General features: G+C 40.6%; 3 protein-coding genes and 1 long non-coding RNA gene across 9 annotated transcripts; 2 read left to right on the top strand and 2 right to left on the bottom strand.

The window, feature by feature from the left end:
• Positions 1 to 2,593: 2,593 nt before the first annotated feature.
• On the bottom strand, positions 2,594 to 2,879 carry LOC108093060. Its single transcript, XR_001771464.1, has 3 exons — positions 2,844 to 2,879; positions 2,707 to 2,769; positions 2,594 to 2,616 (listed from the first exon to the last, which is right to left on the bottom strand). It is a non-coding gene; the product is annotated as an uncharacterized LOC108093060 (long non-coding RNA).
• A 2,068-nt stretch (positions 2,880 to 4,947) lies between these two features.
• Positions 4,948 to 5,628, bottom strand: LOC108093050. Its single transcript, XM_017192958.1, has one exon. It carries the CDS (start codon positions 5,548 to 5,550, stop codon positions 5,086 to 5,088), a length of 465 nt encoding a protein of 154 aa, XP_017048447.1. The 5' UTR covers positions 5,551 to 5,628; the 3' UTR covers positions 4,948 to 5,085.
• A 1,134-nt stretch (positions 5,629 to 6,762) lies between these two features.
• Positions 6,763 to 8,709, top strand: LOC108093269 (zinc carboxypeptidase). The gene is made up of 5 exons (XM_017193248.2): positions 6,763 to 6,958; positions 7,018 to 7,533; positions 7,746 to 7,839; positions 7,937 to 8,233; positions 8,292 to 8,709. Exons 1-5 carry the CDS (start codon positions 6,809 to 6,811, stop codon positions 8,483 to 8,485), a joined length of 1,251 nt encoding a protein of 416 aa, XP_017048737.1. The 5' UTR covers positions 6,763 to 6,808; the 3' UTR covers positions 8,486 to 8,709.
• A 7,799-nt stretch (positions 8,710 to 16,508) lies between these two features.
• On the top strand, positions 16,509 to 23,481 carry LOC108093077 (mediator of RNA polymerase II transcription subunit 15). Of its 6 annotated transcripts, none has more exons than XM_017192997.2 (6): positions 16,509 to 16,673; positions 18,108 to 18,393; positions 20,144 to 20,327; positions 20,380 to 20,437; positions 21,153 to 22,058; positions 22,355 to 23,481. In XM_017192997.2, the coding sequence occupies exons 2-6, from the start codon at positions 18,315 to 18,317 to the stop codon at positions 22,580 to 22,582; spliced, it is 1,455 nt and encodes a 484-aa protein (XP_017048486.1). In that variant the 5' UTR covers positions 16,509 to 16,673; positions 18,108 to 18,314; the 3' UTR covers positions 22,583 to 23,481. The 6 variants fall into 6 exon arrangements, with proteins under 6 accessions (XP_017048486.1, XP_017048484.1, XP_017048487.1 ...); XM_017192995.2 differs by having other exon boundaries at positions 18,080 to 18,393; XM_017192998.2 differs by having other exon boundaries at positions 16,509 to 16,765; positions 18,080 to 18,393; positions 20,395 to 20,437.
• The last annotated feature ends 12 nt before the right edge of the window (positions 23,482 to 23,493 follow it).

Genomic DNA, 23,493 nt, shown 5'->3' with positions numbered 1-23,493 from the left:
AAGGGTCCAAATCCAAATCCAAATGTGTCTGCAAAGTTTTTTTCCTGCAGGTGCCACGTCTTTTGTGTGTGCGTCTCTCCGCCACAGATTTTCAAGCGAGGACAGCTCCGCGGCGACAGTTCATCAACTTGACTTGTGATTTCCGGTTTCTCATTCTCGTTCCCATTTTATTCCCTCTACTCGGTTAGGTTACTTACTTTAAAAGCGGATTAGGCGGAGACAAACGCCCACGGTGGCATCAGCATATCCACATCCACATCCACATCCTCTTCCACATCCAAGTCGAGGTGAAGGGCTTAGTTAGCATGTCTGAGATCGCTGATGTGGGTTCCCAACTACAAGCCGAAAGAATGTCAAGGTGGAATTAAGTCAATGATGTGAGCAACTACGAGTCGGGGTGCCTATGATAAATGTTTTTTGGAGGAAAGCTATTTTCAAAGCGCTGAAAGGAGTGGGAGTGCTAAAAAACTAGAGAATAGTAACATTTTAAATGCAAAAAATTTATAATAAAAAATCTTTAAAATATTTAAATTACTTTAAGCAGTAAGATTATTTCAATCAGTTATTTGCAAAATATGCAATAAATATGATACTAAAATTTTCTGTATGGCAAACCTTTGAAATGAAACTAAACAATTACCCTTATCTGCCTTTTTCAAACTCCAAAACATTTCTAAAACATTTTCTATGCTACCATAGGACAAAAAACAAAAAAAAAATTCTTGTGATATTTTTTATTTTTCCATCTCATCCAAGCCGAAGCTATTCAACATCTGGCGCAGCTTGTTTGGAATTCACACATCGACGGCGGCGCTTAGAAGGCAATTCGCTCCAACCACTTACCGCCTTAACCCCCACCAAACGCAACCACCTGAGCCACCGAGGATGTGCCAAAAAATCCCAACCACTTCAACCTGAGGCTATTGGGCTGCCACATTCCACCGATTCTACCACTTCAAACCGCCGAAACCCACTCCCAATTTTCTCGCTTTTGCGGCAGTGCAAAAACAATTTTTCGAGAGTAGAAAAAATAAAGCGAAAATGTTTTAACGCTTGGCAGCATAATGACAACAAACAAATCGCTTCATTTAACAATAAATAGCTGCCAGCGACGACGTTTAAAAAACAAACACACAAAATGAAAACAATTCGATGCCCGAGTGGCGTTCGCAAGAAGAAATGCTCAACTGAAAAAATAATCGCTTACTGAACACGGCACATCGTCATCATTTTCATCATTATCCTCATCAGCACATCGCATTGGCATGTGCCACGCCCCCTTTTTCCTCCGATCGAAAAGTCAAGGCAGCTGGGCACTTGTTGCGGAGTTTGTCACGTCGGCTGGAAAGAAAAAAAGGGGGTTATAGAACAAAAATAAATATATATTGGATCGGAGAGATGATGATCACACGAGCGTGCCTATTTGGCAATTAGATTGCGATGCATCGTGTTAATTATTCCCGGGTAATTGCTGCACCAGTTGGGCGTGTCAACGCATGGACCCACTTAGCCGCAATTGTTCCTGGTATTTTTTCCACATGGAAATGGAGCCAAATTAACAATAGAGCGGCGTGCTCAAGGCGGAAAGTAATAATTGCCGCGATAACGATCCGCAGTTCGTGGCGAAGATGTTGCAGTAATGGCCCAGCAACATGCAGAATGGATTTAGGTGAGAAAGGGCTGTCCTTATTTAAATAAAACAGGGATTAGATCAGTTGAGTGGATCTCGTAATTATTGGGCCACCGTTTTACTTATTAACTTTGTGGGCTTTAAATGTAGTTGCTTCAGGCTAACATTTCGAAAACAATTACTTTTAAGAAGTTTTTAACATGATCAAATTTGAATACTTACTTAAGACTAATAATGCTTATTATTTATAATCTTGTTTTCAAACAGTGAAGATTCAAATGATATAAGTTTTCCTTTTATTATGACCAAGTTTGGATAAATTTTCCATATCTTAGAACATCAAATATTTATTCTGCTATGACATAAATATAGGTTGCATATATTCTTTTATATTTTTTTTATATATAATATACTGTCTTATATTTCGGTCTTTGTTTTGCAATACATAATACTAAAGAAATGTAAAATGAGTGACATTCACTTCACCGCCACTTCCTTAGAAAACATACAACCAGGGCCGGCGGAAGGTGTATACCGGGTGTTGAGCACTCCACACGCCAAATCTTAGCGGGTGTGGAATTCAACACCCCAAAATGCTTGACTTGTAGAAAAAAATTTATTTACATCCATTATTATCAGTTGAATGTATGATTCAAAACTGTTTCTCCGGCCCTGCATATAGAGTATATCGAAGAAAAACGAAGAGAAATCCCGCCTTTACCACGGCCCAATTAAATCAGTTTCTATTTAAATAGATAGATAGTAACTCTCCCAAATACTTCCCAAGTTAAGCATTTTCCAACTTAATGTTTTTACATTTTTTATAATTATGAGATTAAATAATTATGAGATTATCATAAATAAATCTTTTCAGATTGGTACTTACTCAGTTAGCTCCTTGATCTGCACTGCAATCTTTCGTCTTCTTGAAGTAAGATAATCACCGCAACCACTTTATTCGCAACATTAACACTTAACACTTTACCCTGAAATTAAATAAGAAAAAAAATAATAATAAATAATTTGTTACAAATAATAATAGTTAGAATTATTTTGTTAGTAAAAAAGGTATTTACCTCTTTGGGTTTTTTATTCACTGCATCTTGAAGTTCACTCCAAGCAGAACGGAATAGTCATCACTGTAATGAAAAGAAGCATTCCAAAATATTAGTTAAATTATTTTATACAAATCGGTTGTTTAAAAAATACATACCCCAATGAGGTGATGCACTGCATCCTGGAGTGGAGTTCGATAGAAGATCACGCCATTCATAATTGATCCTCCAGCCTGTTGTCCAGTCCATTTATGTGGTGTCAGCATACTATATATCTCCGGTAACCGCATTCTTACAACTATTCTTACTATATATATTTATATTATATGTCCCTACTTGTTTACAATTATTAATTGTGTTTGATTTTCACGTACTTCAAGTTCAATATTTGATCAAATTTACCTTTAAAATTTCTTTCATGTTTTTGAAAACTTTCAGATCTTTATCTGTTGCTTTTAGTTTTTTGTCAAAATATTTATGATTTCTTAAAATATATAACTTAATTATTTATTGTCTAAAGGATGTACTCACTGCGTAATAACCTTGGTGCAGAGCATCCTGATGTCGATCTTCAAGTTACAAGTTGGATGGTGTCACCAATTATTTTCTGCAATCAGCCAAATACACAACCAAATACCTGAAAAAAAAAATATAAATATAAAAAAAATTGAATTAATTAATTGCATTTTTTTTACAAAAGCCACGTCATCACATAATTTAAAAAAAACTGCAACTCACCTTTTCAGGTTTGGATGCCCTGCATCCTGGAGTCCACCTCATGCAGGAAGGGATCGGGCACCTTTAAGTTCATGCCAAGTCAGGTCATGATGCAGTGCATCCTAGGAGGAGTCGACCCATGATGCACTGCATCCGGGAGTGGACTCCAGTAGGAGGAGTCGACCCAAGATGCACTGCATCCGGGAGTGGACTCCAGTAGGAGGAGTTGGCCAGATACTCTCTCCCACTCTGGAACCACGTCACTAACACACACGCACACACACACACTTCCAGAGACCGGAAAAATTTTCTTAGAGAAACTGCCGGTCATCCCGGAGAACTGAGAAATTGGCCAAAATCAAGGGGTATCCCACTACGAATCAGCCAGAACCACTTGGGAATTATATGTGCAAAAAAACGAAAAAAATAATTAATTATCATTGTCGCTGACGTGGCCATATTAATTTAATTAACATTTAGTTAACATTACATTTACATTATATTAAATTAACATTACTTTAACATTAAATTAACATTATATTAATATTAAATGGACTTTAATTAACATTTTACATTTAAAATAGTTTTTTTTACCTGTTGCATTTTGATTGATTGGTGTTGTTGTTTTATTAAAATAGCTTTTAAAAAATATATTCTGTTCAATTCAGGATCCATCATATATCGTGCCACAAACAACTTCATTTGCGACCACCGTGGAAAGCACCGTGGATATTGAAAATTTGTGAGGTCATCACCCCACTCAAAACTGTTTCTCCGGCCCTGCATACAACAGATTATGATTCAAGTTCCCATCTCTCATTTAAATGTTTTCCCCAACCGACTTCCCTTAGCCCCAGTAGAAACTTCCTTGGCCTCCCGAAAACGTGGCTAAAACCAGCAAATTGAACTTGAGGTCGAAACATGCAACTTCCTTCCTTGGTTGGGGCCACTTCCTTGGCTTATCCTGACTGACCCTCCGCCACTGAAGCGAGGACACTGGCCGTGTGGCATGCCACATTGCCATTTTCCAGGGACATTTTGAGGCTAATTAAATCCACGGCGAACAGAGAAAAAAAGCGAATGCTAAACGCTTTCCGGCATTGACATTTTTTCGCGAGTTGAGTCGAGAGAAAAATATTAAGCATACGACATGTCCAACCGGCCAAGCAATGAGATTTATGTTATGGCTGCCTTTTTACTTTTTCCACCAACCGCCACACAATTAAAAGTGCTGCAGGAAATGTTAACGCCGCGATATTTATGACACTTTAAAGGCGGCTTTAACCGAGTCCTTTTCTGAGCGGTTTTAACTCCCAAGGACTTTGGCAATTAAAAATGCGGCGCTGGCTTATCGCACGCGCCACGACAAGTGTTGTGTTCTCCTCCGTTGGTTGGAAAACTTTTCCAGCAATTTCTACGCCCCCGAGTCGCTGGAAAAAGGTGTCGAAAGTTTCGGCGCAAGTTTTCGCCGCAGGACTTGTAATCCTGCGCCAGCGAGTTGGCTTTAATCCCGCTTGGCTCGCCGTTATTGCGCCTGATAAGAAGTAAGTGTTCAACAAAATTTATTTGGTGCGGTGTTGAGGACAAGGCAATTAGCGAGCTAATCAAATAATCCGCTGCTAATTGTTGAAAGGAGTTGGCGTTGCGGAAGGTTCTTTAATTTCATCTTGTAGCCACTGTTTCTCATCCTTCCAACATCTCACTTTTAGCCAGCTTCTGGGGTTCCTTCCTCAGGATGTAGAACAAAACGAAAACCATCTCTATCATTGTCATCAGCTGCAGTCCAAAGATCAGGATCATTTTCAGGTGAATTGGAGCGTAGTCCTTTACAGCCAACATTTCTGGTGAAGTCAGGAGCTCCTTGATATTTTTCGCGGTGCCACAAAAACAGGTTATATAATGCAGCAAATACGGCATCACAAAGAGGCACTTGAAGTTGCGCTGCTGGTGGGTTGTAAACATCTTCGATGGCATCAATATAATCAGCGTTGTGCACAGGGTGTAGATATTGGCCTCAATAAAGGCCCAAGTAATGCTGGAAGTATGCAGCCTTAAACTAGAATTACCCGATCCCAGGTAAACCCGAGGACAAAGCTGCATTCCCCAGGCGGCGAACATCAAGCCAAGATAAGTTCCAACGGATCCCATTATTTTTCAGTAAAATATAAGGTTTTCTTTAGGTTTTTCAGGTTACTCGAATTCCGGGTTGTAGTTTTTGACGTGAAAAGCGTTGCAAGTCTTTTTATTTTCAAATCTTAATATCTTCAAAGATCGAAAAATGTATTTGTACTAATGGAACTGATAATTTGTTATCTTTAATAATAAAATTATACGAATTTAAAGACAACTAACATGATGCTCATGAATATTAAAGGAAAAGATAAATTTCGCGATTTTAATATTTTGAAGATAAAGTATTAAAATTGAAAACGAACTTAAGTCATCAAAATAAATTATTCAAACAATGATAAGGAGTTATAAGATTTCATTTTAGAGTCTTGTAAGTTTCTGTTACCTTCCTGATTAATGGAAAGGCTGTAAATTCTGCACCCTTCTCCGTTGGGCAGTCAAAAGCTGAAAAGATTGAATGCTGCTGAAAGTTTAGCATTTTCCACCGATATTTCACGCAGCCATTAACATTTTTGCGAAATATTTTGCGGCCACCCCTGTAGTTGCTTGATTCACCATTTTCCCGGTTGGAAATCCACTTTGATGCGCCTTTCATGTCCAGGCCACTTGCCACTTGCCACTTAAGGAATCCCCACACCATTTGCGGCACAGGACACACGTTGACGCACCTCATGCGGTGACAACGAGCGAGTCGTGTTCCTCTAATACCCGCGCAAAATATGACCAAAGCCCAGGACGAAGTCCTTTAAGCACTCGCCACAGGACATAAAAAACAAAAGACAAAAAAAAAACGAAAACCAAAACTGAAACTGAAACAAAAACTCAAAGCGAGGCCTAAACAAAATGTTCGCACTAAGCGCCACAAGTCAAACAGAAGACAGCGAACAGAAAGCGGGCTGAAATCTCCTCGAGCTCGAGGGAAATTTATGTGCCTCGGGGCGGTAACTTCATTATGCAATGACCTACAATGAAATGGGCTGCCGTTGCACAAAATTTATGTGCAAAGTTGAGAGACAGCCTAAGTACCAAGTGCTCGCCTGCCCAGACAACTCGAACAACTCGAACAGCTCGAAGTCTTCGCCCTTTTCTGTTTTTTTTTTTTTTTTTTTTTGTATATTTTCACCCGGCCCGAAATAGTTTTTTATAGCTGATAAAACAGTTCCCGAGTTGGCCTATTCATTGAGCACCATGGGCAGTCGTCGCGATAAGCTTAGCCTAATCAGTCAGTAATTCTTCGGGTCTCGACAGTTTCCCGGTGGCTTTCCTATAGAGCGGTATGTTGGTTAAAATTCTAGTAGCTGCAGGACTACTTAGTCTGGTTTGGTGTGAGGAACAAGTCAGATATGATAACTATAGAGTTTACAATGTGAGGATTGATGATCTGGAGCAGTATAAGCTGCTCAATGCTCAGGAGAAAGCCTTGAAGGTGGGTTAACTTTATTGTATTTAATATAATATTTATAAATTAAATTATTATTTTTACAGCTCAGCAGTTGGCGCGAGGCTCGTCATTTGGGTGAAACCTCGGACATAATGCTACCACCAGAATATCAGGTCACCTTTGAAAACCTCTTAACAACTCACAACTTCACCTATAACTTAAAAATCGAGAATGTCCAAACCCACATCGATGCCCAAAGACCCAAACAGCGAATTTCCTCCATGGAGTGGACTCAGTATCACACTCTTGAGGAAATCTACGCCTGGCTAGATTTAATTGAAGATCGTTATCCGGATATAGTGACTCCATTTACCATTGGAAATTCCTATGAGGGAAGGCCTATTCGGGGTATTAAAATCTCCTATAAAGAGGGAAATCCCGCGGTTTTCATAGAGTCCAACATTCATGCCCGCGAGTGGATTACCTCATCGACGATCACGTACTTCATCGATGAGTTACTGGTTCCCCGGAATCCTGCAGTTAGGGATATAGCCCAGAATGTGGATTGGTACATTATCCCCGTTCTGAATGTGGATGGTTTCACTTATTCTCACGAACATGTAAGTAGATCTACTTTTAGTAAGTATTGAATGAAAGTAAATATAATATATGAATGGAATTTAAAGTGCCGCCGACGATTTGCGATTAGATTGACGATCAGATCAAATACGTGCCGATATTATTATAGCGACGTCTATCTTATCGACTACTACTAAGTAGTGATCAATTAACTCTATTAATGACCCATAATCTATTTTCTTACGACTGATAGGAACGCCTTTGGCGAAAGTCGCGTTTGCCATCGGATCCCACGGGGGAGTGCATTGGAACCGATCTTAATCGCAATTTTGATTATCTGTGGATGCGTAAGTATAAACCAATACATAATTACGCTTTTCTAATTGCGCTAGCAGTTTTTTGTTTTTAAAGAAATCTTAAAATTATAAAAGTTTATTTTTTTAGTGGCTGGTGCCGAATCGGATCCTTGTTCGGAGATTTATGCTGGACCTTCGGCAGAATCTGATCCCGAGATTTACCAGCTGACTGCCTACATAAACAACTCCATTCCAGATGGCAGCATCAAGATCTACATATCTCTGCATTCCTATGGGCAGTACGTACTCTCCCCTTGGGGACACACCGCTCTTGAGTTCCCCGAACACTATCCCCAAATGATGCACGTGGCCAAGGGATTTTCCGATGCTCTGTACAGAAGATATGGCACCGTATTTACATATGGATCCAGTGCCACAACATTATGTAGGTTGAAAGGTTTTCTAATTTAGAATTCTGTATCTTGATAAATTACTTTTTCTAGATGAAGTATCTGGTTCCGGGAAGGAATGGGCCTACGCGGTGAAAAATATTAAAATACCCTATACCATTGAGCTGCGTGATAAGGGAAAGCTGGGTTTTTTGATTCCACCGGAGGATATTATTCCAGTGGCCCGCGAGGTAACCGAAGGATTTGTTGGTATGATAGCCGCAGCCCGAGAAATTGATATCTTATAGTTCTTCAAGATCTTAAACATTTACTAATGCCAAATAAAATCATTTATATTTTTACTTGCGGAAAATGTTTAACCGTATCATTAGTATCTTAAGTAGGAATACATTAAACAAAACCTTTAATTTCGTTTCACAATCCAAGAGGAACTTTAAGAATCCTTTATAAAAATATAGTATGTATTAAGGTTATTTCAATTTTGAAAAAAGATGCGTATATCCTTTTTTCAGAATTTTGTATTATTCGCACAGAATTTAACCCCCTTTGAATGGAATTTGCTCCCCATTTGGTGGCGCCACTGCGTCGGAAGCTTTTGCTCCGCCCCAAAAACGAGCAGGTTGCCGAAGCTTCCAATCAGCGACGGCGCATCGCATTTGGGGAAAAGCGGGGAAGTCGGGAAAGTGGGGAATGTGGGAAAAGCGAGGGCTGCCGAACCGAGCACATTGCGATGAAAAAGAAAGGAAAATCCCGGCTGCATTCAGTGCTTTCTTTGACTTTTTTTCGGTCTGAATTTCCACTGCGCTCCTCGCAGCTAAAAGTGTTGGGTATTTTCTTTTTTTTTTTTTTTTTGATTTGGGCAGAGAGTCTCCGCCTCTTTTCAACGCGCGCGCAGCATCCTGTTGGACAAGGACGAGGCTGCTCCACCGTTGGATGCCCATCCACATCGGTTTACGTATATATACTCCATTCCGCTCCTACTCGTATGTGAGTGTGAAAAACAATCGCAACGAATGGCAAGCGACCAGCGAAAATCTTCAGATTGCCGCAATATGGCGTCAGTCTTCCCATTACATAAGCTTTATGTAAGGACGGATATATACAGGATATACGGGGAGCCTAGTCCTTTTTGGTCTTGTTTTTGTGTACGCTTGCACTTATTTTTTTCAATTTGTCTAATGAAATTGCGTTTTCCACTTGCGTCGCTGGCATCCAAAAATAAAAAGAAAATGACAGCAAGAAAGGGAAATAAAATGGCACGAAAAATCTTGGAAAATTCGAGAAAATATAACGTTGACACTTTTTGCACTGGCTCCTTGACTGCGGTGTCCTGTGTGTGCCAGTGTGTCCTCATCCCATCCGCTTGTGTCCTGTGTCCCATGTCCTGTGTGTCCTGTGTCCTGTGTGTCTGCCTTTTCACTCACTGTTCTCTCTGCATATAAATTGAAATTTACTAACCTCGCCGTCTCCTCTTCTGCTGTTGTCAGTTGCACCTTTATGACAATTTTCCTGCCACTGCCACAGCCACTTCTTTTTCCCAGAGTTTTCTTCATTTTTTTTAGGTGTGTGTTGCGCATATTGCGGTGATGAATTTTTCTCTTTGAGTTATATGGAGGGAACGCTACAGATCTGAGGGAAATGGCAGCCCAACTGAAGCTGAACCGGTAGCAATAAAAACTTACTTAGCCAAATTGCAGTGAGCTAGAAGTTATGGCTTTTAAGCAGGGACTTACAATTTGTTTAATTGAATTGCCGGAATAAGATTTACTGCCTTTAAAATACTTGAGATTTGTGTTTGTTCTCAAAGTATAAATGAATAACTTATCACTGTTTCTTTTACCTCCTAACTACCGATTTTATGATCTTAGGAAAATTATCCAAATTACAACACCATTGATAAATCACTAAAAATACTTCCTTTTTTAATATTCTGACAACCAATTAAAAAATGTAGAAGCATGCAAACTTTTTTCATTGAAGCTAATAACCCTAATTGCATTTATAAAAAATAAATGCGGTGCAGAAAAACCCAGTGACTCATTCAGTGCGCCCACAAACTCCCCGCTGAATAACAATTATTTATCCAAACACCACCTCTAATTTGATAATTCAATTATGCAATTCAATTCCCCCGACAGCCAATCAAGAAATCAAATCAAAGTGGATTGATTTCGGTCACATGGAGTCGAGCCCCAAAAAAATGGCTTTAATTGCTGCCAAGGCAATAAACTTCAACGGCAATTGACGCTTGACACTTTGAGCGCTTGAGAACCAGCTGCTGTGCCATGGAGCTCTTTGGAAAAGAAAGGAAATATATATCTATATATGAGGTCTTTTGGTCTGGGCATTTGAGCAGGGAAAGTATGACGACGGTGCTTGGATATTCCCAACGCGCGTCATGAAGCTGCGGCGTCTGCGCCTTTTTTGGACGTTTGGCAATGCGATGATGGGATCGCAGTGGAATCGCTTTGGAATCGCATCGAATGAAGCTAAGATGATCGCATAGTGCTGCTGCCATGGCGCTCGAATGGAGATGGAGATGGGGATACAGATGGAGGATCCCCGGTAAGTACGCCTACCAGGAGTTATGACAGTCAGCGGAGCTGCGATCCTTAAATGGACGAGCGGAGAATCCGTTTATGGAGCGACGACACTGAGACGCAGACGCTGGCGTGTTGACAATGATGTTGCATGATTGGTGTTTTGTGCTCGTTTCGCTGGAAAGCCAAGGGTTCCCGTTTTCCCCAGAATCCAGAGAAAACCGGGGAGACAAGAAGGCTCTCTTCGCATCGCATTGCGTCGTCGCCTTGAGTCTTCGGTCTCCAGTCTTCAGTCGCCTGTGCTGCCTTATATGCAGCGTCTAGACAGGCTGGAAAAAATCACAGCAGAATCAGAATCCGAATCAGAATCATTCAGGCAATGCCAAGTTTGGCGCGGAGGCCTTCCTTCAATGATTGCCCCCATGAATGAATGAATCCGCGAGAGGCCGCAGTCGCCGGGCCGAGCAATTAGTATGCGCAGATTGCGATCACTCGGAAGTAATGCTAATTTCTGTTGTCTACCCGGTTACCCAAATGGAAATACAAGGGTACGACTCGCAGGACTGGGTATTGCCGTTCCCACTGGGGCATATATGATCGCTCTTTACACTTATCCATTCCGTTTTACTACACAACTTGTTAATTATTTTTAGATATTATATATACTTTTATAATGAAAAAACATAAAATATAGAACCAATTGAAATGTTATTAAAGCTAAAAGATCAAAAGAAGTTTTTAAAATTTATGGCAATGAAAAATTTTTTTGTATCCGAAAAATAGTAATAAAAATATTTTATAAAAATGTTTCTTTTCTTTTAGAGCTCTGATATTTCTACCAACACAACAACTTTGTGTATCACGCACATTCCATTATTTTAATATAAAATCTTCCTAATTTATTTTAATACTGATACTTTATTTTGTTGATTAAAGGGTATTAATGGATTATTTTCCCTTCAATATTTTTCTTCCCTAGGTTTACTTTGCCCAGTTTTAGTCCAGCTTCCTTCTCGAATCCTTTTACTTCTACCAGCCGCTGGGCTAGTTTTTCTAAGGTCCCAGATACTCGACCGAAAAGGCCTGATGCATTTGCCCAGGAGATGTCATTAACATTAGACGGAGCAGGTGAATGAATGCAGCTGACAGATGGAGACAGTTGTGGGATGGAAGAAAAACTGGAGGATCTGGATGGAGTTGCAGGCGGGGAGAACTCCATTATGCAGGCAGCTTGTCTGTGCCATTAAGAGCGTTAACAGGAGGACATTAGTATCCTGTAGGCAACACCTGACGCAGCGGCAACTTCGGCAAGACGAGGTCAACTTCAGACAAAGACATGCAAATGCGATTTGGCCGCGGAAAATGGGGGAATGGGGAATGGGAAATGGGGAGCAGGGAAAGCCGGAGCCACTTGGGTTGCCTTGGAAAATAAGAAAACAACTTTTCTGCGCTAAGCAGATGAAGGACATTTGCATATACGCCTTGGACGGCAAGGCAGGGACCTCACGCAGGCAGCGAAATCAAAAGCTTTTTAAAGGATATTCTCTATAATTTCACGCTTAAAAAGGCGCGCAGGCCAAGTCCGAGTATCCTGGAGCCAGGATGTTTGCTTAGCGGCCCGGGGAAATGGAAAAATGAGGAAGGTATGGTACTGCACACCCCATTGCGAGAGCAGCCGTTGCCTTACCCACGTGCCAAGCGGCTTAAAAGGAAGGAAAGGAAGCCCGGACTCGTCCTTCGTCCTGGGACATTTGCATGCGACTTTTAAATCAATTATTGTTAAATATTTATTTCTTGGCAGTTCATTTCGACGGCAGGCGTGCAGGAATTGTCTGTCTGTCGGTGGGCACATTATGCTAACATAAATTACATGATTGATTTCATTCGAAGGGCAACTGTGGAATACGGCTCACACACTTTTATCCTGGCAAAACAATAGGGAAAAAAGTAAACAACATGCAAATTCACTGGCGGTTTTGGCTTGATTAAAAAGCTTAGAAATTAGCATATCATTTGTGCAGCTATTTGTTGGCATTTAAAGGAATATTGATTGGCTGCAAGGGGATGATTCGAATTTATATTTGGGGCAATATTATTAATAAAATTCAGTGGATCTTATATCAGGTAAGAAGTATATATGCGGGCACTTTAATATAATGTTTTTAATTTAGATTATTTTCTGGGTATAGAAGTTTTTTTTATTATTTACTGACTTAATTTTTCTTTCCTTTTTCCCAGAAAGTTACTTTTGTACCGCACTCACTTAGGACCTGAAACTTTTGCAGAAGCTGCCGACAACTTTTACCCAACTATATATTTAGCTACCTTGGCTCTTTATTTATTTGTATTTTTTTCGTATTTTATTTTTTACGCTCCTTGAATGTTGTTCCTCTTGGAGGCAGCATCGTGTGTTTTGCTCACTGGCGCGTTGACATCGCCATCAAAATGCTTTGACGTGGTTTTTGATTGACAGGAAACTCATAAATAATTCATGTCATTAAATCATGTTACATTTTTTCTTCTCTCTCTTGGACGAGCTCCTCTGGTTTCGGTCCTCTTATTCTGCAGCAGCAGTTCCACCAGCATCTTCAGGAGGACCGGCCATTGAAACGAGTTTCTCCAAGTGGAGTGGCGGACATTTGGGCAGCTCTTCTCCGATTCTCCGCTGCCCCACCTCCACCTCCATCACTCCACCATGCAGTTCTCTAGCAATTAAATGTCAAAAACTGTTTCTTCTCTCGCCTTCCTCGTCCGATGTAACTCAATTCAGCTCTCTGATTTCTTTTTTCCGCGATTTTTCCTTCGTTGCTTTTTTTTGAATATTTTCCTGCTGCGGAAAACTTGAAGAAAATAAGTTTTCAATGAATATAATTATGCAAAGCAGCCGGCAAGTCGCACTCCACTTGGCTGGACCTTAAGAGGCTCTGCAAGAAGGACATTAAAATTATATAAAAGCAGCTTGGCGAAATTTAAATATTTTAGCCTGTCCTTCACCATTTCCACGTTGTCATAATATTTTATTATTGCTTGTTTTAATTCCTTGTTTCATCATTTCACAATTTTTGCTGTTTTATTTTCGTTTCTTCTTTCATCTTTTTTTTCCGCCTCGTCAATTGTCCTTCAAGCGAAAAGTTTTTCATTTTTATCAAAAGATTTCTTTCGCTGCCGCTGGTTTTAATGAAATTTTGTCGCTGTCCTGTAAAGGATTGGTCGAAGCCAAAAAATTTGCATAATTTTTTGTCAGCCATTTTTAATTTCTGATTTGCCGCACTTGAGTGGATGTCCTTAAAAAGTTTTCTTGGGATTTTTTTTCTTTCGTGATTCTTTTTAATTAAAGAGCTTCTGAATCCCAAGTTGATTATTTTAAGATCTTTAAAAAAGGCCATGAATTATATATGGATTTGTAAAGTAATACATAATGTAGTTCCTTAAAGTTCATGAAGTCACTTTTAATAGTCAAGATTTTCGTTCTTTTAATTTAAATGATATAAGACATAAGATCTCATCTTATGCATTTTCATTTTTGATAAGTCATTCTCATTAATACCAAGTGGTCTTATTAAACATCATTAGACTTATCTAGGAACAGCTTCTTGGGTGGAGTACCAGTTGGTAGGATCTTCTGGCTGGTGTGAATCTGGCAAATCATTTTAATTGCTTTGCCGCACCCGGGCAACATCCCCAAGAGCCCCCGGAATCCGGGGCTTAGCCTTTGTTGTTGGCGATTGTGTGCGGCGATAATAATTACACGTCACGCTGCCACGCAATCAAAACATTATTTGTGCAAAATCACGGAACTGAACTGAAGCGGAAGTGATGAAGGACTTATTGGCTGCACGCGTCCGTCGTCGCTCTCCTCCGCCGGGGCAAAAAGTTTAAAAAATATTTGGTTGGCCCTCGAAGCGCACCCCATTTGCATTGCACCCAAGTCTCCGGATCGGAAGGACTCCGTCCCGTGTTAAATTCAACACAACGCGTGCGGTCACGTGGCTGGCGGACACGCCCACTTTCATGATAGTCACAATCGACAGCCGAGATTTAAACAAAACGCTGCCACCGCATCAAACGTCATTCACTGCCGCAGGACTCCCACCGCCACCCACCGAAAATCATCAACACCGCCACCCCAAAAAGGCAGGGAAATGGGGAAAGAGCTGCGGAAAATCGCTGAAAATTATGTAAATTGTTTTTGGGGGGCCGCAGATCGAAAGGAGTGCGCAAATTTGCCTAAATGCTGGCAGGACTCCCCGGCAGGTTCGAAACTGTTGCAGACAGCGGCAAAAATGCCAAACAATGTGACAGAAACATATGTTGCCATTATCAGCAGTTAACCAAGGGGACAATCCTTTCACAGGATTCCCATAAATCAAGGGAGCTTTTGTAAAGAAGCAATTTTATGATTGGCTGGAGAAAATTCAGACAAAATAAAAATTAAATTCATAAAGTCAGCCGCAAATCAAAAAAACTAAATATTGTTATAATTAAAAAAAAATTTTGAAGGCCGTTGATACTTATCATGTACAATACATATACAATAAATATTATATTTTATAAAAAAATATGAAAGAATATTAAATGTATGCCCCAGATTTTTCCCATGCTACTCAAAATTCCTGTCTTTTTTATTTGAGATTTTTAGCAAAAGCGTTTCCTCTAATTCCACCTAAAACCATTAATAAAATCCTGTCAGTCCCACCCCGCTGTGGCCCAATCCAGAGATCATTGGGAAGATATCATTTCGCATTTGTTGTATATTACTTCCTGTCCACCATGGCCATATACATTTCATATTTTTCCCACCAGTCCGAGATGTCCACCCCTTGAGATAGAAATAGTCGCAATTCCTGCCCCCTGACGACACACGTCCGTGGCAATAAAAGCGCAAACGTTTCAATTCCGATGCGGCTGACAAATGCACAGAAAAAATGCCAACGATTCTGCCCCAAAAATATATTATAATGATAAAAAAAAATCGAGTGAATGGAAACGGACGAAAGTTTATCTCGATGCTGTCGAGTGTTTTGATTTGTTACGTTTCTCACTTCATTATTATGCGATAAATAATGCCATCTACATGTCCCGTCCAATATAATGCAGTAGGGCTGGTTCGCAGGGGGTTGTTGACTAGTCCTGGTTTTTTGTCCAGTGGAAGTGGAGCGGAGCGATGGTCAGGAATCACTGCTGTGGAAATTAATGAGGCCTAACATGACAGGGCATGAGTTTTTTGCAAGCATATTTTTGCTAAATAGGTCGGAAATATACTAGCTTAAATACAATGTTTTTCCACAATACCTAGATGTATGATTGAACTATGATTGAACTTTTTTATTATTATCCTTATTATTCTTATTACTCTACTTTAAATTTAAAGTATAATTTCCAATAAAAAACAAAATAGAAAACATTATGCCTGATCACTTAATTGTAAGTATATTTATATCAAGGGTTACAGTATAACACTTTTTGTAAAGTTAACACATAGGGGCTGACCTTTGGAAAAGCTTTGTGGAGATGCTGAAGCAACTTTCGCGTTGCCAACTTAACATTGAAAAGTTTGCTTACATTTAACTTAAAGCTAACTCCAATCAGAGGGGTAACTTTGGGGAGCTTATCTGCGCGGTTTGCTTGCGCCACCCCCCAAAGCTTGCGGAGAAAGCTCCGGCGGTAGCATTGAACCCCTATGCGAAAGCTCCGGCGGAATGGAATGGAAAACCCACCCCCATTTCACTGGGCACTCACCTCATCGCTGGCTCTGTGTGTGTGTGCTGGCATGCCAAGCCGAGCGCGCGCTCTCTGGCGCGGAGAGCACAGAAATCGCTCTTTTTGTGACACAAAGAGGAGTGTCAGGCAGCATAAATTTCAGCATACAAAATTCCACACACTCGCAACGCGTCGCAGATACTTTTCGGCAAAGTTTTCCGCAGGAAAAGCCAGTGTAAATAATTTGAAAAACCCCCTAAAAAATGGCCAAAAGTTCCTCTTAGTAATTAGCGGATTGGTGTAAATAAATTTGGTGTTCGTCTAGCGGTAAATGCTGCAATTCATTGTGTATTTGTGCCTGTGTTTTTATTCGGGCCAAATGTGCCCAAGTGGTCAAGTGAGATAAATCAAACAAGTTTCTTTTGGTTGAAATTAAACGGCGGCAGCCGAATATCGCCACGGGAATGGAAATAAAATGAAAATCCGGCAATCATAAATAAAACATAAATTATGTTTCGCTGTCAGTTGGCGGCAACAAAAATAAAATGATCAAAAAAAAAAGCGATGCGAGCCAAGCGGATATATTTTGATTTTTTTTTATAAATAGAAAAATCAATTTCGCACGCAGCAGCAGCAAAGAGAGAGGGAGCCGAAGCTCTCTCCACACAAATACACGCAAGGGCTCTCAGTGGCTCTCCGGCGTGGGTGTCTATTATAATATCCAGTGAGCAGAAGAGCGAGCGAGCGACTGGCCGAGTGCTCTCACTCTTTCTGCGAAATAATTGAATATAATTCAAGTGTTTTTGTTGCACTATTTGTTGTGCTTATTATTGTTATTATTTGTTTAAATTACCAACAACAACATAAACAACATCGCGCGCGATTTACCCACCTTCAAATGCCAAAAACATCGCCATCAACAACAAAAGGAACTAAAAGGTCCGCAGGCTCTCAAGGAGAGCGAATCGCGAAGTGCTGCAGCCCTGGTCACAAAAAAAACCCTTTTATGGGTTTGTCCTGTTTACAAATTGACGCTGCAAATTGAATTTATAGCACGGCTGAAACAAGTGGTTGAGTGCCAGCCAGGGACCCACTTAATTTCCGTTATAGTCCCCAAAAATTCAAAAGACATATAAATACGGGAAATGCTAATACAGTGGAGCATCTATAAAACGGTCATTGGATTTCACTATTACTTCTGGCAATACTTTTTATTTTGAATATCCTTATTGCAATCCGAGCACCTAAAACGTTGCATACTTATATGCACCCTTTTTTACAGTTTTCACGTTACATTTCTGGGTTCCTTTAAATCCCAAAATACTGCACATTTAATTCCAGTTTATAAACACGCTCCCAATATTTATTTAATTTTAAATTCTCTATTTTGAGTTAGCCAAGTTGGCCTGTATTTGGTTTTAACTGGAAATAGGTGGCTGGTCGAGTGGGTGGTTGGGTGGTATTTTCCCTGAGAAATACTCACGCACAAATGTATTTCCCCCCGAGGAGCATTTGTTGCTGCTGCTGCCTGAATCTTTCGAAATTGACAACGGCAATAGACGCGGCAGCGGCAGCGGCAGCAGCAGCAGAAACAGCAACAGCAACAACAGCAAATCAAATAAATTAAATTTACACACATAGTTAAATTAGTGAAAATTGAATAAAACAGAAGGAAGAATAGACGACAAACGTAAATAAAAGACAGACAGAGCGCGAGGTGGAGAGTGACGAGTGGCAGACAGAGCGAAAGAGCAACGTGTCGAGCAACAAATTAATAATAAAAAAAAAGAAACACAAATTGAAAACAACAACAAAAGCAGAAACAGCAGCAGCAGCAGCGATTCTGGATTTCTAGAGGCAGCGGCACATTCAAAAGATGGGCTGTGGACAGAGCAAGATACATTTGTATCCCAGGAAATCGAAGAGTAAAGCGAACGGCAAGAAAGGAGGACATGGTAAGTATGGAATACAAGAGTACGTCCTTTGGGGCCAGACCTTATAAGATCAATGTATTGTGCACAGCAAAAAGATAGCATTGTAGATGAATTTAATTTATATAAATAAGAAAGTTAAATATACAAAAAAGATTTTAAAAATATTCCACAGAGAAATAAATATTTTTATGTTTTATATCATTAAAAAAATATTATTGTTTTTGTCTCTTCATAGAAGTAAAGAATTTAATAGACCATAAAAAAATCAATAAATTTTGAGAACATGTTTATAATTTGTGTTTAATAAGTACGTATATTTCTTTTTGCTCTTTTCTGCGTATTTGAATTGATTTTGTTTTGACATCAAAAGATCATCGTGCGAATAAGAAATATATGAAAGAGATCTACAAAAATATCAACATTTTCTTCTGTGTAGAGAAAGGGAAATGAGGGGAAATGGTGAGGAAAAAGTATTGCCTCGCACAACAAAAGCTTACACGCATGACGACATCAATTTGCCTCCAGCTGTGTGCATGTGAGTGTGCGTGTTCCTGTGCATACGTGTGCCTGTGTGTAAGCCACCTGTTTCCACACAATGAGGACATCATTGATTAATATGTCACCAGCAGCGAAAGGGGGAGGGAGGGGCAGCAAGGAGAAGCCCAGTTTTAAGGCCATGCATTCACCAAAGTAATAATAAAGGCCTACATTTTAAAGCCCATAGCATTGTTGCTATATATACACCAACAACACACACATACACACATTGGCCCCTGTGTGTGTGTGTGTGCGCTTTCTCTTAAGTTTATAAAAATGTAAAAAAAACCTTGCCTAGATGGTAAACTTGTGACTACACCTCTCCTTTGTGGCTGTGTGTGTGCGTGTTTCTTGTTTTTTTCTATGTGTGTATAATTAACTGCTAAAAAGGCAACTTGTTGTTGCAGTGGGTGCCGCTTCAAGGGGTGTGGCCAGCCCCCAGGCCCTCTGTTGGGTGTGTGTGTGTGTGTTAGTGAGAGTCTGTGTGAAAAAGGGTTAAAGCTAAAAAAGTAAAGCATACACAAAGGCGCCATTGTGCTATAAACGACCCAAATTTTTCGGAGGCGCCTAAGCCTTAGTCTCGGTCCTATATTAATTATTCATAATACTCGGCACTCTTTGAATTTGCATTAAAATGCATAACGGTTTTTAATTAAATTTATGGGTAGCAGGGCCACTTCAAAGAAAGGCCCAAGGAAATATTAAGTATACGCAGGTCAAGCCGAACGTTACGGAAGATGGATTAGCTAAAAAAGAAAGAAGGAAGTAAATAAAGGATGTTAAAAAGCGGGAAGTAAATGGGTTTCTTTTAAACAAACTTACAACCTATTTTTTTATTTTTTTTTTTTTTTTGTCATTTAATATCTTACACTGAAACCAGTCAATAAATAAAACACCTTAAACGCTTGATTAATTAATAAATTTTTTTAATTAATGAAGCCCCCTTTAGTTTTAAAGAAAGATTGTAAAAAATATCTTTATAAAACATAAAAAAAGTAAAATACAATTTTTTGGTAGAGCTACAACTTTTCTGAGTGTTGGACATTTCTTTTTATAACCTAGCATAATTTTGACAAGTGTTTTCTAAGCATTCTCTTGACTGCCCCGTCGCACAGAAGTTTCCCCACTTGGTTTATTGCAAAACTTTTGCCACTCCCGTGGCACTCGCGAAATTGCCCACTCATCTTGACTAATGCTCGAAACTCTTCTTTGGCATTATCCATTTGTTTGGCAGCCGACTCAGATGCCGAAACGGACGAGGACGAAGGCCACATCGAGGATGCCGAGAAGGCACAGCAGCGCGACCGCGAGAAGCACGACGAGAGCGAGGAGCTAAGCAATAAGGACATCCAGGACAGCGACGAGGACGTGGCCGTCTCGCTGCTGCGCGCCAAGAACCTGTCGCTGCTCCAAAGCCAGTAAGACATCCCGCTGCTCGCCTAACCGAAAATAAACACCTCACTTTTCCAGGGAAATATCATCTAGCCAACAGAACTTCTTCCGCATGCTGGACAAGAAGATCGATGAGGTGAGTGGCCTATAAAGCAAACAAAACACCTGGGGCTAAGTGATCATAATATTTAAACAAATAAATACAGTAAATACAATACAGTTTTTTAGAATTTAAAATCCGAGTGATGCACTAGCTAATTTAATTTAAAATTAGCCGTCAATTTCTTGAACAATTAAATTGGACATCGCCTACGTTTTGTAGTCATAATATGGCGCGTAATTGTCTGTTCCATGATAATAAACAAATGCCACGCCGCCCAGCGATCAAAATATAAATATAAGTATTTGGTAGCGCTCAAGCGGAACACCAAAACAATTGCCTTGCGGCCTCCAATTTGTTTTCTTTTCGAAAAACATGTGGGGAACCATTAAAATTCGCTTGTTACCTGAAAATGAGACTTCAAAGAGAACTGTAGAACATGCAGATAAAAAAATTTATGCGATCTCGTGATTAATTTGATTATTTAACTTTTTTTGAGGAAAGATTCAAACATTTCCCCTTGATATAAAGACTTGTGTAAATAAATAGGTTGAAAAAATTAAAAATATCTTTTCATTTAACCTTATTATACAATTATACAAGATTTGTTAAACTGAAGTTTAGTCAAAAAAATATAAGACAAATATTTAAAAATATTTAATTATTGTATAGCATCATATTTTGATCACTAAACCTGAGTATTTTGTTGTTTTTGTCTTTTGAAATTATCTAATCGCCACTAATTTTCCAGGGTCCCGATTACGACTCGGCCAGCGAGACGGAGATCGCCTTGGAGGAGGCTCGACTGAACGCCCTGCGGCAGCACTGGGAGTCGGCCAGCATCACGGCGTCCATCTGCTCCTCGGCCAGTCGGTCGCTGCAGACGACTCCGATCCGACAGGTGCAGGTGCCGCTGAAGCAGCCGCCCCGCGGAGCCGGCCTGCTGCTCCAGCCCTCCAGTGCGGCGGCGGTCACCGCCTCGTCCTCGACGATAGTCACCCTGCCCACGACGGAGTATCTACCTCAGCATGTGATGGCGGGGCGGCAGCAGCAGCAGCAACAGGCGGCGGTGCTCTACCAGCAGCAGCAGCAGCAACAACAGCAGCTGATCCTCCTGCCCCAGCTGGATCCCATTGCTGTCAACACGTCCACGGCGGCAGCAGCGGCCCAGCTCGTCCAGCTGCAACAGCAGCAGCATCAGCAGCAGCAGCAGCAACTCAATCAGCAGCAACAGCAACTCTACCAGCAGCAACAGCAATATCTGCTGTCCCTTCCCGCCGGAACGAAGCCGCAGAGCGTCAGTCCGAAGCGCCTGATCTACGGCAGTGCCGCTGCAGCTGGTCCGCCGCCGGGCAGTACCGCCTGTCCGCCGACGGCACCGCCTCCTTCCGTTCAGTATATTGCCGCCGGGTCGAGCGGCGGTTTCCTCAATGGCGCCGGCGCCATTTCCGGAATCGCAGCGGGCCGAGGGCCGCTCCAACTAGCATACTATGGTGCCGCTCCCCCGAGCACTGCCCCCCCGACGGCGACGGCCAATGTTCCCAACGCCCCCGAAACGTACGAACCGCCAACCGCTCCACACAGCCAAAGTCAGCAGCAGCAGCCGCCGCCGCCTCCGCCGGGCGCCTATTACGGTGAGATGATGCACGGCGTTCAGGTGAGTTGCCCTTTATAGTCCTTAACTATAAGGATTACATGCTATTCAAAAATATAAAGAAGGATCTTACAAGTGATTTGTTATTAAAGCTAAAAATCTCAATTGTGTTATATTTATAAGTAGAGTTCTTAGGAGGTTTACTTTACTTAAACTCAAAATTTAAATATGGAAATAACAAAACTTTTTAAACCGGAAGTATTTCTCTTAAATCCTAAGCTAAATAAAATCTGTAAATTTTAAGTTCTTGAAATCTTAGTATCTCAAACCTAAAAGCCTTCTCCCATTTTATTTTCCAGGCCGCTCCGACGGCGGAATACAAGTTCCCGCCGGCGATCAGCGTGCAGCGACTGGCGCCGCAGGTGCAGCGGCAGCTGCGCGAGACGCAGGAACTCATAAAAGACTCGTGCCCGCAGCTGTATGCGGCGGGCTATGGCAGCCCAGGACCACCGATACGCAACCCCAGCAGGAACCCCACTAGAACTAGACCCACCCTGGAGACGCAGTTCTCGCAGGAACTCTCGTGATATCTATATATGTAAACAGCCAGCCGACGGAGGAAGCACCCACATTCAGACTCACACAGTCGGAGACAAACTGCAGCCAAAGAAGAAAGCTAAAATTAACCAAAATTATAAACGATGCCCATGACAAAAACCAAAAAAAAAAAAAGATCGAAGAAAAAGCCAAAAAAAAAAAAGAAGAAAATCGAAGAAAAGAAAATCAATTATGAAATTGTAAAACTGCACTCAATGTTTCAGACCCTCAGAACCCCCGGCGGGCAGATCGAGCCCCCTATATGCGTACTACTTACAACAAACAAACACACGATGATGATGAACAACTACTAAACCTATGCGGAGCAACAAATAAAGCATTAAACTACACAAATATCCAAGAGGCAGCCAAAAAGAGACCGATGAGGGAGGGAGGACGAGGGAGTCGAGTAGGATAGGGATATATAGCGAGTTGGATCAGAAAGCGCAAGGTACATAGATTTAGGAATCGAGTATAACGTTATAATGCGATATATATGCAAATGCCACAAAAGAGGACGCGGAGCAGGATGTTAGAGCCCGAAACAAACAAGCAAACACAAATCATACAAAGTAAATAATATAAAGTGTAACAAACAAACAAACAACAAATGACTTCTACATTCTCACGCAATTTTGTTAGTCATAAAAATCTCATGGTGTAATTTTTTAAAGCAAATATTTTCCGTCAAATTCTCGAAATGGTGTAACGTTGAAGATGAAAGGATGTTCGTTGGATATGCAATTAACGGATGAAGCTGTCTAGTAATATTTGTATAATTTAGTTCTATTTATTATTATGATAATTTTGGATGTATAATAGTTTTTCTTATATGGATATATATATATATATTAAAAATGGAAAATAAAAGCAAATCAATTAAGTTTAACTCACCGTACTT

Source organism: Drosophila ficusphila, unplaced genomic scaffold (genome assembly GCF_018152265.1).
Source record: "Drosophila ficusphila isolate 14025-0441.05 unplaced genomic scaffold, ASM1815226v1 contig_106, whole genome shotgun sequence".
Lineage (NCBI taxonomy): Eukaryota > Metazoa > Arthropoda > Insecta > Diptera > Drosophilidae > Drosophila > Drosophila ficusphila.
The sequence above is the reverse complement of the archived record's forward strand: the minus strand, read 5'-3'. Positions and strand labels throughout refer to the sequence as shown.

Bases quoted from the DNA above. Each gene is read 5' to 3' on its own strand.
- LOC108093269 (XM_017193248.2), top strand. From the start codon at position 6,809: ATGTTGGTTAAAATTCTAGTAGCTGCAGGACTACTTAGTCTGGTTTGG. The intron at 7,534-7,745 runs GTAAGTAGATCT...TACGACTGATAG, and splicing joins TCACTTATTCTCACGAACAT to GAACGCCTTTGGCGAAAGTC. The intron at 7,840-7,936 runs GTAAGTATAAAC...TTATTTTTTTAG, and splicing joins TTTTGATTATCTGTGGATGC to TGGCTGGTGCCGAATCGGAT.
- LOC108093050 (XM_017192958.1), bottom strand. From the start codon at position 5,550: ATGGGATCCGTTGGAACTTATCTTGGCTTGATGTTCGCCGCCTGGGGA.
- LOC108093077 (XM_017192997.2), top strand. From the start codon at position 18,315: ATGGGCTGTGGACAGAGCAAGATACATTTGTATCCCAGGAAATCGAAG. The intron at 20,438-21,152 runs GTGAGTGGCCTA...CTAATTTTCCAG, and splicing joins TGGACAAGAAGATCGATGAG to GGTCCCGATTACGACTCGGC. The intron at 22,059-22,354 runs GTGAGTTGCCCT...TTTATTTTCCAG, and splicing joins AGATGATGCACGGCGTTCAG to GCCGCTCCGACGGCGGAATA.